Source organism: Hypanus sabinus, unplaced genomic scaffold, assembly GCF_030144855.1.
Source record: "Hypanus sabinus isolate sHypSab1 unplaced genomic scaffold, sHypSab1.hap1 scaffold_2663, whole genome shotgun sequence".
NCBI classification, from domain to species: domain Eukaryota; kingdom Metazoa; phylum Chordata; class Chondrichthyes; order Myliobatiformes; family Dasyatidae; genus Hypanus; species Hypanus sabinus.
Genome location: NW_026780796.1, coordinates 11,214 through 24,885, shown reverse-complemented (window position 1 = coordinate 24,885; position 13,672 = coordinate 11,214). Strand labels below are relative to the sequence as shown.

Below are 13,672 nucleotides of genomic sequence, written 5' to 3'. Positions count from 1 at the left end.
CCCCACCCTCACCTCTCTCCCCCACTCCCTCCCCCACCCTCACCTCTCTCCCCACTCCCTCCCCCACCCTCACCTCTCTCGCCCACTCCCTCCCCCACCCTCACCTCTCTCCCCACTCCCTCCCCCACCCTCACCTCTCTCCCCCACTCCCTCACCACCCTCACCTCTCTCCCCCACTCCCTCACCACCCTCACCTCTCTCCCCACTCCCTCACCACCCTCACCTCCCTCCCCCACCCTCACCTCTCTCCCCCACTCCCTCACCACCCTCACCTCTCTCCCCCACTCCCTCACCACCCTCACCTCTCTCCCCCACCCTCACCTCTCTCCCCACTCCCTCACCACCCTCACCTCTCTCCCCCACCCTCACCTCTCTCCCCACTCCCTCACCACCCTCACCTCCCTCCCCCACCCTCACCTCTCTCCCCCACTCCCTCCCCACCCTCACCTCTCTCCCCCACCCTCACCTCTCTCCCCACTCCCTCCCCCACCCTCACCTCTCTCCCGCTCCTCCCGGCGCTCAGAGTCCTGGCCGCCCTCGGGCTCTGCCTCGGGAACCGACTGGCAGGCGGCCTTCCTGTCCAACAGCACCTCCTCCTCTGTGTCCCAGCGCTGCTGAATAATCCGCAGGTTCTCGTCGAACTGAGAGGGAAAGAGTGGCAGGAGTCAGAAAGGAGATTCACTCTGTGTCTGACCCGGGGAGTGTGAGGGGGGAGATTCACTCTGTGACTGACCCGGGGAGTGTGTGATGGGACGGTGCGAAGGGAGATTCACTCTGTGTCTGACCCCGGGAGTGTGTGATGGGACGGTGCGGAGGGAGATTCACTCTGTGTCTGACCCTGGGAGTGTGTGATGGGACGGTGCGGAGGGAGATTCACTCTGTGTCTGACCCCGGGAGTGTGTGATGGGACGGTGTGGAGGGAGATTCACTCTCTGTCTGACCACGGGAGTGTGTGATAGGACGGTCAGGAGGGAGATTCACTCTGTGTCTGACCCCGGGAGTGTGTGATGGGACGGTGTGGAGGGAGATACACTCTGTGTCTGACCCCGGGAGTGTGTGATGGGACGGTGTGGAGGGAGATACACTCTGTGTCTGACCCCGGGAGTGTGTGATGGGACGGTGTGGAGGGAGATTCACTCTGTGTCTGACCCCGGGAGTGTGTGATGGGACGGTGTGGAGGGAGATTCACTCTGTGTCTGACCCCGGGAGTGTGTGATGGGACGGTGTGGAGGGAGGTTCACTCTGTGTCTGACCCCGGGAGTGTGTGATGTGACGGTGTGGAGGGAGATTCACTCTGTGTCTGACCCCGGGAGTGTGTGATGGGACGGTGCGGAGGGAGATTCACTCTGTGTCTGACCCCGGGAGTGTGTGATGTGACGGTGTGGAGGGAGATTCACTCTGTGTCTGAACCCGGGAGTGTGAGATGGGACGGTGTGGAGGGAGATTCACTCTGTGTCTGACCCCGGGAGTGTGAGATGGGACGGTGTGGAGGGAGATTCACTCTGTGTCTGACCCCGGGAGTGTGTGATGGGACGGTGAGGAGGGAGATTCAGTCTGTGTCTGACCCCGGGAGTGTGTGATGGGACGGTGTGGAGGCAGATTCACTGTTTCTGACCCCGGGAGTGTGTGATGGGACGGTGCGGAGGGAGATGCACTCTGTGTCTGACCCCGGGAGTGTGTGATGGGACGATGTGGAGGGAGATTCACTCTGTGTCTGACACCGGGAGTGTGTGATGGGACGGTGTGGAGGGAGATTCACTCTGTGTCTGACCCCGGGAGAGTGTGATGGGATGGTGTGGAGGGAGATTCACTCTGTGTCTGACCCCGGGAGTGTGTGATGGGACGGTGTGGAGGGAGATTCACTCTGTGTCTGACCCCGGGAATGTGTGATGGGACGGTGTGGAGGGAGATTCACTCTGTGTCTGACCCCGGGGGTGTGTGATGGGACGGTGTGGGGGGAGATTCACTCTGTGTCTGACTCCGGGAGTGTGTGATGGGACGGTGTGGACGGAGATTCACTCTGTGTCTGACCCCGGGAGTGTGTGATGGGACGGTGTGGAGGCAGATTCACTGTTTCTGACCCCGGGAGTGTGTGATGGGACGGTGCGGAGGGAGATCCACTCTGTGTCTGACCCCGGGAGTGTGTGATGGGACGATGTGGAGGGATATTCACTCTGTGTCTGACACCGGGAGTGTGTGATGGGACGGTGTGGAGGGAGATTCACTCTGTGTCTGACCCCGGGAGAGTGTGATGGGACGGTGTGGAGGGAGATTCACTCTGTGTCTGACCCCGGGAGTGTGTGATGGGACGGTGTGGAGGGAGATTCACTCTGTGTCTGACCCCGGGAGTGTGTGATGGGACGGTGTGGGGGGAGATTCGCTCTGTGTCTGACTCCGGGAGTGTGTGATGGGACGGTGTGGGGGGAGATTCGCTCTGTGTCTGAATCCGGGAGTGTGTGATGGGACGGTGTGGAGGGAGATTCACTCTGTGTCTGACCCCGGGAGTGTGTGATGGGACGGTATGGACGGAGATTCACTCTGTGTCTGACCCCGGGAGTGTGTGATGGGACGGTGTGGAGGGAGATTCACTCTGTGTCTGACCCCGGGAGTGTGTGATGGGACGGTGAGCTGGGAGATTCACTCTATGTCTGACCCCGGGAGTGTGTGATGGGACGGTGTGCAGGGAGATTCACTCTGTGTCTGACACCGGGAGTGTGTGATGGGACGGTGTGGAGGGAGATTCACTCTGTGTCTGACATCGGGAGTGTGTGATGGGACGGTGCGGAGGGAGATGCACTCTGTGTCTGACCCCGGGAGTGTGTGATGGGACGATGTGGAGGGAGATTCACTCTGTGTCTGACCCCGGGAGTGTTTGATGGGGCGGTGTGGAGGGCGATTCACTCTGTGTCTGACCCCGGGAGAGTGTGATGGGATGGTGTGGAGGGAGATTCACTCTGTGTCTGACCCCAGGAGTGTGTGACGGGACGGTGTGGAGGGAGATTCATTCTGTGTCTGACCCCGGGAATGTGTGATGGGACGGTGTGGGGGGAGATTCACTCTGTGTCTGACTCCGGGGGTGTGTGATGGGACGGTGTGGGGGGAGATTCACTCTGTGTCTGACCCCGGGAGTGTGTGATGGGACGGTGTGGAGGGAGATTCACTCTGTGTCTGACCCCGGGAGTGTGTGATGGGACGGTGTGGACGGAGATTCACTCTGTGTCTGACCCCGGGAGTGTGTGATGGGACGGTGTGGAGGGAGATTCACTCTGTGTCTGACCCCGGGAGTGTGTGATGGGACGGTGAGCTGGGAGATTCACTCTATGTCTGACCCCGGGAGTGTGTGATGGGACGGTGTGGAGGGAGCTTCACTCCGTGTCTGACCCCGGGAGTGTGTGATGGGACGGTGTGGAGGGAGATTCACTCTGTGTCTGACCCCGGGAGTGTGTGATGGGATGTTGTGGAGGGAGATTCACTCTGTGTCTGACTCCGGGAGTGTGTGATGGGACGGTATGGAGGGAGATGCACTCTGTGTCTGACCCCGGGATTGTGTGATGGGACGGTGCGGAGGGAGATTCACTCTGTGTCTGACCCCGGGAGTGTGTGATCAGACGATGTGGAGGGAGATTCAGTCTGTGTCTGACCCCGGGAATGTGTGATGGGACGGTGTGGAGGGAGATTCACTCTGTGTCTGGCCCTGGGAGTGTGTGATGGGACGGTGTGGAGGGAGATTCACTCTGTGTCTGACCCCAGGAGTGTGTGATGGGACGGTGTGGAGGGAGATTCACTCTGTGTCTGACCCCAGGAGTGTGTGATGGGACGGTGTGGAGGGAGATTCATTCTGTCCGACCCCGGGAGTGTGTGATGGGACGGTGTGGAGGGAGATTCACTCTGTGTCTGGCCCTGGGAGTGTGTTATGGGACGGTGTGGAGGGAGATTCACTCTGTGTCCGACCCCGGGAGTGTGTTATGGGATGGTGTGGAGGGAGATTCACTCTGTGTCTGACACCGGGAGTGTGTGATGGGACGGTGTGGAGGGAGATTCACTCTGTGTCTGACCCCGGGAGTGTGTGATGGGACGGTGTGGAGGGAGATTCACTCTGTGTCTGACCCCGGGAGTGTTTGATGGGACGGTGTGGAGGGAGATTCACTCTGTGTCTGACCCCGGGAGTGTGTGTTGGGACGGTGTGGAGGGAGAATCACTTTGTGTCTGACCCCGGGAGTGTGTGATGGGACGGTGTGGAGGGAGATTCACTCTGTGTCTGACCCCGGGAGTGTGTGATGGGACGGTGTGGAGGGAGATTCACTCTGTGTCTGACCCCAGGAGTGTGTGATGGGACGGTGTGGAGGGAGATTCACTCTGTGTCTGACCCCGGGAGTGTGTGATGGGACGGTGTGGAGGGAGATTCACTCTGTGTCTGACCCCGGGAGTGTGTGATGGGATGGTGAGGAGGGAGATTCACTCTGTGTCTGGCCCTGGGAGTGTGTTATGGGACGGTGTGGAGGGAGATTCACTCTGTGTCTGACCCCGGGAGTGTGTGATGGGACGGTGTGGAGGGAGATTCACTCTGTGTCTGACCCCGGGAGTGTGTGAGGGGACGGTGCGGAGGGAGATTCACTCTGTGTCTGACCCCGGGAGTGTGTGATGGGACGGTGTGGGGGGAGATTCACTCTGTGTCTGACCCCGGGAGTGTGTGATGGGACGGTGCGGAGGGAGATTCACTCTGTGTCTGACCCCGGGAGTGTGTGATGGGACGGTGTGGAGGGAGATTCACTCTGTGTCTGACCCCGGGAGTGTGTGATGGGACGGTGTGGAGGGAGATTCACTCTGTGTCTGACCCCGGGAGTGTGTGATGGGACTGTGTGGAGGGAGATTCACTCTGTGTCTGACCCCGGGAGTGTGTGATGGGACGGTGTGGAGGGAGATTCACTCAGTGTCTGACCCCTGGAGTGTGTGATGGGACGGTGTGGAGGGAGATTCACTCTGTGTCTGACCCTGGGAGTGTGTTATGGGACGGTGTGGAGGGAGATTCACTCTGTGTCTGACCCCGGGAGTGTGTGAGGGGACGGTCCGTACCTGACACCAGTATCTGTTGAGGATGAGGAGGGTGGCATCGTCTGTGGCCTGTCTCTTCACCAGCTTCTCGATGAGGTCCCGCAGCTCATCCTCGATGCTCTGCCGCTGGTCCAGGACCTCCGAGAGTTTCCGGTTCCTCGCCTGCAGGGTTCGGATGTCCAGCTCCTCCTGGAGTGGAGAGGGAGAGGCTGTGTGAGAGCGGGAGAGTGGGAGAGACAGGGCGAGAGCAGGGGGGAGTGGAGAGAGCGAGGAAAGGAGAAGGAGCATAAAGGGAAGAGAGAGAGGGGTTCAGAGAGTGGTAGAGAGGCTGAGGGGGCGAGGGATGAGAGAGGGAGGAGAGGCAGTGGACAGGGGAAGAGAGGGGGAGAGGAGGGGTTAGAGAATGGGGAGAGGGGGATGGGGTGAGGGAGTAAGGAGTGGGTGAGGGGGAGGGTGGCAGGGTGGGGTGCGTAGAGGGGGGTAAAGAGGGGTGTAAAGTGAAAGTGGTTGAGAGAGTGGGATAGAGAGAGGGGGTAGAGGGGACGTGGGGTAGAGAAGTGACAGGGGATAGCGAGGGGTGAGGGGGAGGAGAGAGGGGAACAGAGTGGGAGAGAGGTGGAGAGTGAGAGAGAGGGGAGGGGAGTGAAAGGAAGAGAAGGGGGAGTGAGGGAGAGAAAAGGGGGGAGAGGGAGGAGAGGGACGGGAAGGAGAGGGGGAGAGAGGGACGGGAAGGAGAGGGGGAGAGAGGGACGGGAAGGAGAGGGGGAGAGAGGGACGGGAAGGAGAGGGGGAGAGAGGGACGGGAAGGAGAGGGGGAGAGAGGGACGGGAAGGAGAGGGGGAGAGAGGGACGGGAAGGAGAGGGGGAGAGAGGGACGGGAAGGAGAGGGGTAGAGTGGGACGGGAAGGAGAGGGGGAGAGAGGGACGGGAAGGAGAGGGGGAGAGAGGGACGGGAAGGAGAGGGGGAGAGAGGGACGGGAAGGAGAGGGGGAGAGAGGGACGGGAAGGAGAGGGGGAGAGAGGGACGGGAAGGAGAGGGGGAGAGTGGGACGGGAAGGAGAGGGGGAGAGAGGGACAGGAAGGAGAGGGGGAGAGAGGGACGGGAAGGAGAGGGGGAGAGAGGGACGGGAAGGAGAGGGGGAGACAGGGACGGGTAGGAGAGGGGGAGAGAGGGACGGAAGGAGAGGGGGAGAGAGGGACGGGAAGGAGAGGGGGAGAGAGGGACGGGAAGGAGAGGGGGAGAGAGGGACGGGAAGGAGGGGGGAGAGAGGGACGGGAAGGAGGGGGGAGAGAGGGACGGGAAGGAGGGGGGAGAGAGGGACAGGAAGGAGAGTGGGAGAGAGGGACAGGAAGGAGGGGGGAGAGAGGGACGGGAAGGAGGGGGGAGAGGAGAGAGGAAGGGGAGTGAGAGGGGGAAGAGAGAGGGGGAGAGGGGTGAAATGGGGAGAGGGGAGAGATGGGGGGAGAGGGGAGGATGGGGAGAGGGGAGGATGGGGTGGGGAGGATGGGGAGTGGGGAGGATGGGGAGTGGGGAGGATGGGGAGTGGGGAGGATGGGGAGAGAGGAGGATGGGGAGAGAGGAGGATGGGGAGAGAGGAGGATGGGGAGAGAGAAGGATAGGGAGAGAGGATGGGGAGAGAGGAGAATGGGGAGAGAGGAGGATGGGGAGAGAGGACGATGGGGAGAGAGGACGATGGGGAGAGAGGAGAATGGGGAGAGAGGACGATGGGGAGAGAGGACGATGGGGAGAGATGGGGGGAGAGAGGACGATGGGGAGAGATGGGGGGAGAGACGACGATGGGGAGAGAGGACGATGGGGAGAGATGGGGGGAGAGAGGACGATGGGGAGAGATGGGGGGAGAGAGGACGATGGGGAGAGAGGACGATGGGGAGAGATGGGGGAGAGAGGACGATGGGGAGAGATGGGGGGAGAGAGGACGATGGGGAGAGAGGACGATGGGGAGAGAGGAGGATGGGGAGAGAGGAGGATGGAGAGAGAGGAGGATGGGGAGAGAGGAGGATGGGGAGAGAGGACGATGGGGAGAGAGGAGGATGGGGAGAGAGGACGATGGGGAGAGAGGAGGATGGGGAGAGAGGACGATGGGGAGAGGGGACGATGGGGAGAGAGGACGATGGGGAGAGATGGGGGGGAGAGAGGAGGCACTGTTGTTGAAGGCTGTCGGGGGGGGGGTAGACGGGTCACTCACCGTGGAGAGAGTAGGATGGGGAGAGATGGGGGGGAGAGGGGACGATGGGGAGAGAGGACGATGGGGAGAGATGGGGGGGAGAGAGGAGGCACTGTTGTTGAAGGCTGTGGGGGGGGGGGGGGTAGACAGGCCACTCACCGTGGAGGCATCGCTCCCCAGCTTGATGGTCTCCACCTTCGTCCCTGAGCTCCCGGCCGGGGGCTCGATCGCCGACGACTTCTCCGCCCCTGACTCCGGGGAGGCCCTCTTGCCCGCCGCCCCGGACATGGTGCCCTGCCCAGCGAGGTGAGCGGGTCGCCCGACGGGAGGGGGGAGTCGGGGGCTCTCCGACTGATGGAGGTCCGCGTCTGACCGGAGGAGAGGGAGGGGAGGAGGGTTCAGATGTCCTTCCTGGCAAAGTCTGCCTGTCCTCCTCCTCCTCCTTCCCCATCAGCCCCCTCGATCTCCTCCGACACCCTCAATCTCTGCTCCCTCACCCCTCCCTCCTCTCTCTCCATCTCGGTTCGAAGACTGGTCCACAATCCATGGAAAGCGGCGTCACGGGCAGAGGGGGTCATAAAGAAAGCGTTTGCCACCCTGGCCTTCACAAACCAGAGTGTGGAGTGCAGGGGACAGGGTGTCATGTTGAAGCTGTACAAGATGATGGAGGCATTGATCGTGTGGATAGTCAGAGGCTTTTTCCCGGGGCTGAAATGGTTGCCACGAGAGGACACAGGTTTAAGGTGCTGGGGAGGTGTCAGGGGTAAGTTTTTTACACAGAGAGTGGTGAGTGCGTGGAATGGGCTGCCGGAAACAGTGGTGGAGGCGGATACGACAGGGGCTTTTACTCCTGGACAGGTATATGGAGCTGAGAAGAACAGAGGGCTGTGGGGAAGCCGAGTAATTTCTAAGGGAGGGACATGGTCGGCACAACTTTGTGGGGGGCTCTCCGACCGATGGAGGTCCGCGTCTGACCGGAGGAGAGGGAGGGGAGGAGGGTTCAGATGTCCTTCCTGGCAAAGTCTGCCTGTCCTCCTCCTCCTCCTTCCCCATCAGCCCCCTCGATCTCCTCCGACACCCTCAATCTCTCCTCTCACTCTCAATAGGGTCTGTTAAGACACTTTTGGATAGGTCCATGGAGCATGGAAAGATAGATGGCTCTAGGTAAGCCGGGTAATTGTTTCGGTCGGGACATGTTCGGGACAACATTGTGGACCGAAGGGCCTGTATTGTGCTGTAGGTTTTCTATGTCTCTATACTGTCATAGACACGTGGGCGGCACTGGGGAGGATGTGGAAACCATAGAAAGGGTGCAGAGGATATTGACAAGGACGTTGCCTGGATTGGGGAGCACGCCTTGTGAGAATAGGTTGAGTGAACTCGGCCTTTTCTCCTCGGAGCGACGGAGGGTGAGAGGTGACCTGATAGAGGTGTACACGACGATGAGAGGCATTGATCGTGTGGATAGTCAGAGGCTTTTTCCCGGGGCTGAAATGGTTGCCACAAGAGGGCACAGGTTGAAGGTTCTGGGGAGTAGATACAGAGATATGTCAGGGGTAAGTTTTTTACTCAGAGAGTGGTGAGTGCGTGGAATGGGCTGCCGGAAACGGTGGTGGAGGCGGATATGACAGGGGCTTTTAAGAGACTTTTGGATTGATACATGGAGCTTAGAAAAATAGAGGGCTGTGGGGAAGCCTGGGTAATTTCTAAAGCAGGTACAACCATCAGGAAGGAGGTACAGGAGCCTCAGGACCCACACCACCAGGTTCAGGGACAGTTATCACCCCTCAACCATCAGGAAGGAGGTACAGGAGCCTCAGGACCCACACCACCAGGTTCAGGGACAGTTATCACCCCTCAACCATCAGGAAGGAGGTACAGGAGCCTCAGGACCCACACCACCAGGTTCAGGGACAGTTATCACCCCTCAGCCATCAGGAAGGAGGTACAGGAGCCTCAGGACTCACACCACCAGGTTCAGGAACAGTTATTACCCCTCGACCATCAGGAAGGAGGTACTGGAGCCTCAGGACCCACACCACCAGGTTCAGAGACAGTTACTACCCCTCAACCATCAGGAAGGAGGTACAGGAGCCTCAGGACCCACACCACCAGGTTCAAGGACAGTTATCACCCCTCAGCCATCAGGAAGGAGGTACTGGAGCCTCAGGACCCACTCCACCAGGTTCAGAGACAGTTATCAACCCTCAACCATCAGGAAGGAGGTACAGGAGCCTCAGGACGCACACCACCAGGTTCAGAGACAGTTATCACCCCTCAACCATCAGGAAGGAGGTACAGGAGCCTCAGGACCCACACCACCAGGTTCAGGGACAGTTATCACCCCTCAAGCATCAGGAAGGAGGTACAGGAGCCTGAGGACCCACACCACCAGATTCAGGGACAGTTATTACACCTCAACCATCAGGAAGGAGGTACAGGAGCCTCAGGACCCACACCACCAGGTTCAGGGACAGTTATTACCCTTCCACCATCAGGAAGGAGGTACAGGAGCCTCAGGACACACACCACCAGGTTCAGGAACAGTTATCACCCTTCAACCATCAGGAAGGAGGTACGGGAGCCTCAGGACCCACACCACCAGGTTCAGGGACAGTTATCACCCCTCAACCATTGGGAAGGAGGTACAGGAGCCTCAGGACCCATACCACCAGGTTCAGGGACAGTTATTACCCCTCAATACCCCTGTTATTACAGGACCTGAGACTCCTGTACCTCCTTCCTGATGGTTGTACCTACCTTAGAAATTACTAGACTTCCCCACAGCCCTCTATTTTTCTAAGCTCCATGTATCAATCCAAAAGTCTCTGAAAAGCCCCTGTCATATCCGCCTCCACCACCATCGCCAGAAGCCCATTCCACGCACTCACCACTCTCTGAGTAAAAAACTTACCCCTGACATCTCCTCTGTACCGACTCTGACTATCCACACGATCAATGCCTCTCATCATCTTGTACACCTCTATCAGGTCACCTCTCACCCTCCGTCGCTCCAAGGAGAAAAGGCCCAGTTCACTCAACCTATTCTCATAAGGCATGCTCCCCAATCCAGGATTGGGGATTTACAATTCTCGTAAATCTCCTCTGCACCGTTCCTGTGGTTTCCGCAGTGAAGAGAAAAATTCTGCAGGCACGGGAAATCCGAGCAGTGCACCCAAGTCACCGGGGGAGCTCCAGAGGCCAGGCAGCATCGATGGAAAAGAGTGACATTGTCAGAGAGGACCCCGGGCTGGATCGGAGTGGGCTCCGGCTGAACCAGGCTCCCCGGCTGAGGACCGACTTTCTGTCAGATATTTGGAATAGATCCTGCCTCCGTGTCGGGTTGGGTGAGCGGGCAGAGGTATGGCAGACACAGTTTAATGTGGATAAATGTGAGGTTACCCACTTTGGTGGCAAGTACAGGAAGGCAGATCACTATCTAACTGGAGTCAAGTTAGGAAAAGGGGAAGCATAACAAGATCTATGTGTCTTTGTTCATCAGTCACTGAAAGTAAGCATGCAGGTACAGCAGGCAGTGAAGAAAGCTAATGGCATGCTGGCCTTTATAACAAGAGGAATTGAGTATACAAGTAAAGAGGTCCTTCTGCAGCTGTACAGGGCCCTGGTGAGACCCCACCTGGGGTATTGTGTGCAGTTTTGGTCTCCAAATTTGAGGAAGGACATTCTTGCTATTGAGGGAGTGCAGCGTAGGTTCACGAGGTTAATTCCCGGGATGGCAGGACTGTCATATGTTGAAAGATTGGAGTGACTGGGCCTATATGCACTGGAATTTTGAAGGATGAGGGGGGATCTGATTGAGGCATATGCGATTATTAAGGGATTGGACACGCTGGAGGCAGGAAGCATGCTCCCGCTGATGGGTGAGTCCAGAACTAGAGGCCACAGTTTAAGAATAAGGGGTAGGCCATTTAGAACAGAGATGCGGAAAAACTTTCTCACCCAGAGAGTGGTGGATATGTGGAATGTTCTGCCCCAGAAGGCAGTGGAGGCCAAGTCTGTGGAAGCATTCACGAGAGAGTTAGATAGAGTTCTTATAGATAGCGGGGTCGAGGGATATGGGGAGAGGGCAGGAACGGGGTACTGATTGTGCATGATCAGCCGTGATCACAGTGAATGGCGGTGCTGGCTCGAAGGGCCGAAGGGCCTGCTCCTGCACCTATTGTCTATTGTTTATTGCATTTCCTTGTGGAGAGACGACGAACCTCAAGGTTGTTTACATTGCTGGTACTTTGATAATAAGCTTATTTTCAACTCTGTAAGGATGTTAAAACTTAGCTGCTGGGACCATAGAGCCTCAGGGAAATTTTTAAAACTATTAAGACTTTATTCCTGGGACTGCAGAAGATTGAGGGGAGATTTGACAGAGGTATACAAAATTAGGAGGGTATCGAGGGGGTAAAGGCAAGCAGGCTTTTTCCACTGAGACACAAGAGGTTAAGGGTGAAAGGTGAGAGGTTTAAAGGGAACGCGAGGGGAGAAGTCTTCACTCAGAGGGAGGTGAGGATGTGGGCCGAGCCGCCAGCGCAAGTGGCGAACGGGAGCTCAATTTTAACATTTAATGGGACGTTTGGGCAGGTACGCGGGTGGGAGGGGGTGTGGAGGACTGGTCGATGGGAGGAGATGGTTCCAGCACGGACGAGATGGGACGAAGGGACTGTTTTGCCACTAACCCATGAACCCATACCCTCTCCATCCTGCTTCCTGATATTTCTCCTTGCAAACAACAACCTCTCCTACTCCACCGTCCGTGTTTCCCATAACCTCCCTCACTCTCCATTCTCACCTTGCTCCCTACCTCCTTCTCCTCACATCCCTCCCACCCTCCCCTCATTCCTTCAACTCTTGCTCCCCCTCCCCTCATCCCTCCAACACTCCCCCTCACCCCTCCCTCCCCTCATATCTTCCTCCCCTCTCCCCTCATCCCTCCAACCCTCCCACTCAACTCTCCCTCCCACCCACCCCTCATCCCTTCAACTCTTGCTCCCCCTCCCCTCATCCCTCCAACACTCCCCCTCACCCCTCCCTCCCTCCCCTCATATCTTCCTCCCCTCTCCCCTCATCCCTCCCACTCACCTCTCCCTCCCACCCTCCCCTCATCAAATCTTCCTCCGCTCTCCCCTCAACTCTTCCTCCCCATCCGCTCATTCCTCCAACCCTCCCCCCTCCCTCCCATCCTCCCCTCATATCTTCCTCCCCTCTCCCCTCATCCCTCCAACCCTCCCACTCACCTCTCCCTCCCACCCACCCCTCATCCTTTCAAATCTTCCTCCCCCTCCCCTCATCCCTCCATACCTCCCCCTCACCTCTCTCTCCTACACCCCTCATCCCTTCAAATCTTACTCCCCTTTCCCTCCCACCCTCCCTTCCCCCATTGCTCCCTCTCTCCCCTCGTACCTTCCTCCCTCCCCATCACTTCAACTCTTCCTCCCCTCTCCCCTCATCCCGCTCTCCCTTCCCCTCATCTCCCCCTCCTTCCCTCCCCTCATACCTTCCATTCACCCTCCTTCCGTCCCTTCGTCCCTTCAACTCCCCCCCTTAACACGCGTAGCCCCCTCCCTCCGCCTATCTACCTCTAACTCCCTCGTCCGCACCTCCCCAATACCCCCCCCCCCTCCAACTCCCCTTTTACCTCCGTCGCCCCCTTTTCTCTCCGCTCCGCCGGCAGAACCGGAAGCCGCAGCCGATGGACGACCGGAAGGACCCGCCTGGAGGACCGACGCAGCCCGGCTGGAGGACCGACGCCTCCTTGCGGTCTCCGCCTCCTCGCCGAGACGTCATTCGCCCCGCCCCCGACATCACTTGGGAATTAAAGGTCGGTCTTCTCCGGATTCCTTCGGCTGCTCCCTGGTTTTTGTTTTTTATAATCCTCACGCTTCAAAGTACATTTATTTTCAGATCGGCGGGCGACGCTGTGCTCAATGCAGGTGCGGAGGAAGAACGGCGAAACGGAATTGCTATAGGGGTTGAAGTAGGGGCACAAATGGGTCTATCTGTCAATAGACAATATTGTTGAAGAAGGGACCCAAATGCGTCTATCTGTCAGTGGATAATATTGTTGAAGTAGGGGCACAAATGGGTCTATCTGTCAATAGACAATATTGTTGAAGTAGGGGCACAAATGGGTCTATCTGTCAATAGACAATATTGTTGAAGTAGGGGCACAAATGGGTCTGTCTTTCAATAGAAAATATTGTCGAAATCGGGGCAAAAATGGGTCTATCTGTCAATGGACAATATTGTTGAAGTAAGGGCAAAAATGGGTCTATCTGTCAATGGACAATATTGTTGACGTAGGGGCACTAATGGTTCTATCTGTCAATGGATAATATTGTTTAAGCAGTGGGACTAATGGGTCTATCTGTCAATGGACAATATCGTTGAGGTAGGGGCACAAATGGGTCTATCTGTCAATA

At 58.0% G+C, this 13,672-nt stretch overlaps 1 protein-coding gene across 1 annotated transcript; it reads right to left on the bottom strand.

Annotated features, from left to right (window-relative positions):
• Positions 1-496: 496 nt before the first annotated feature.
• LOC132388132 (E3 ubiquitin-protein ligase BRE1A-like) lies at positions 497-12,996 on the bottom strand (the record flags this gene model as incomplete). The annotated part of the gene is made up of 4 exons (XM_059960492.1): positions 12,889-12,996; positions 7,398-7,606; positions 5,074-5,241; positions 497-641 (listed from the first exon to the last, which is right to left on the bottom strand). Coding segments are annotated over exons 2-4 (442 nt in total), but the record flags the coding sequence as incomplete, so codon positions are not given.
• Between the last annotated feature and the right edge of the window lie 676 nt (positions 12,997-13,672).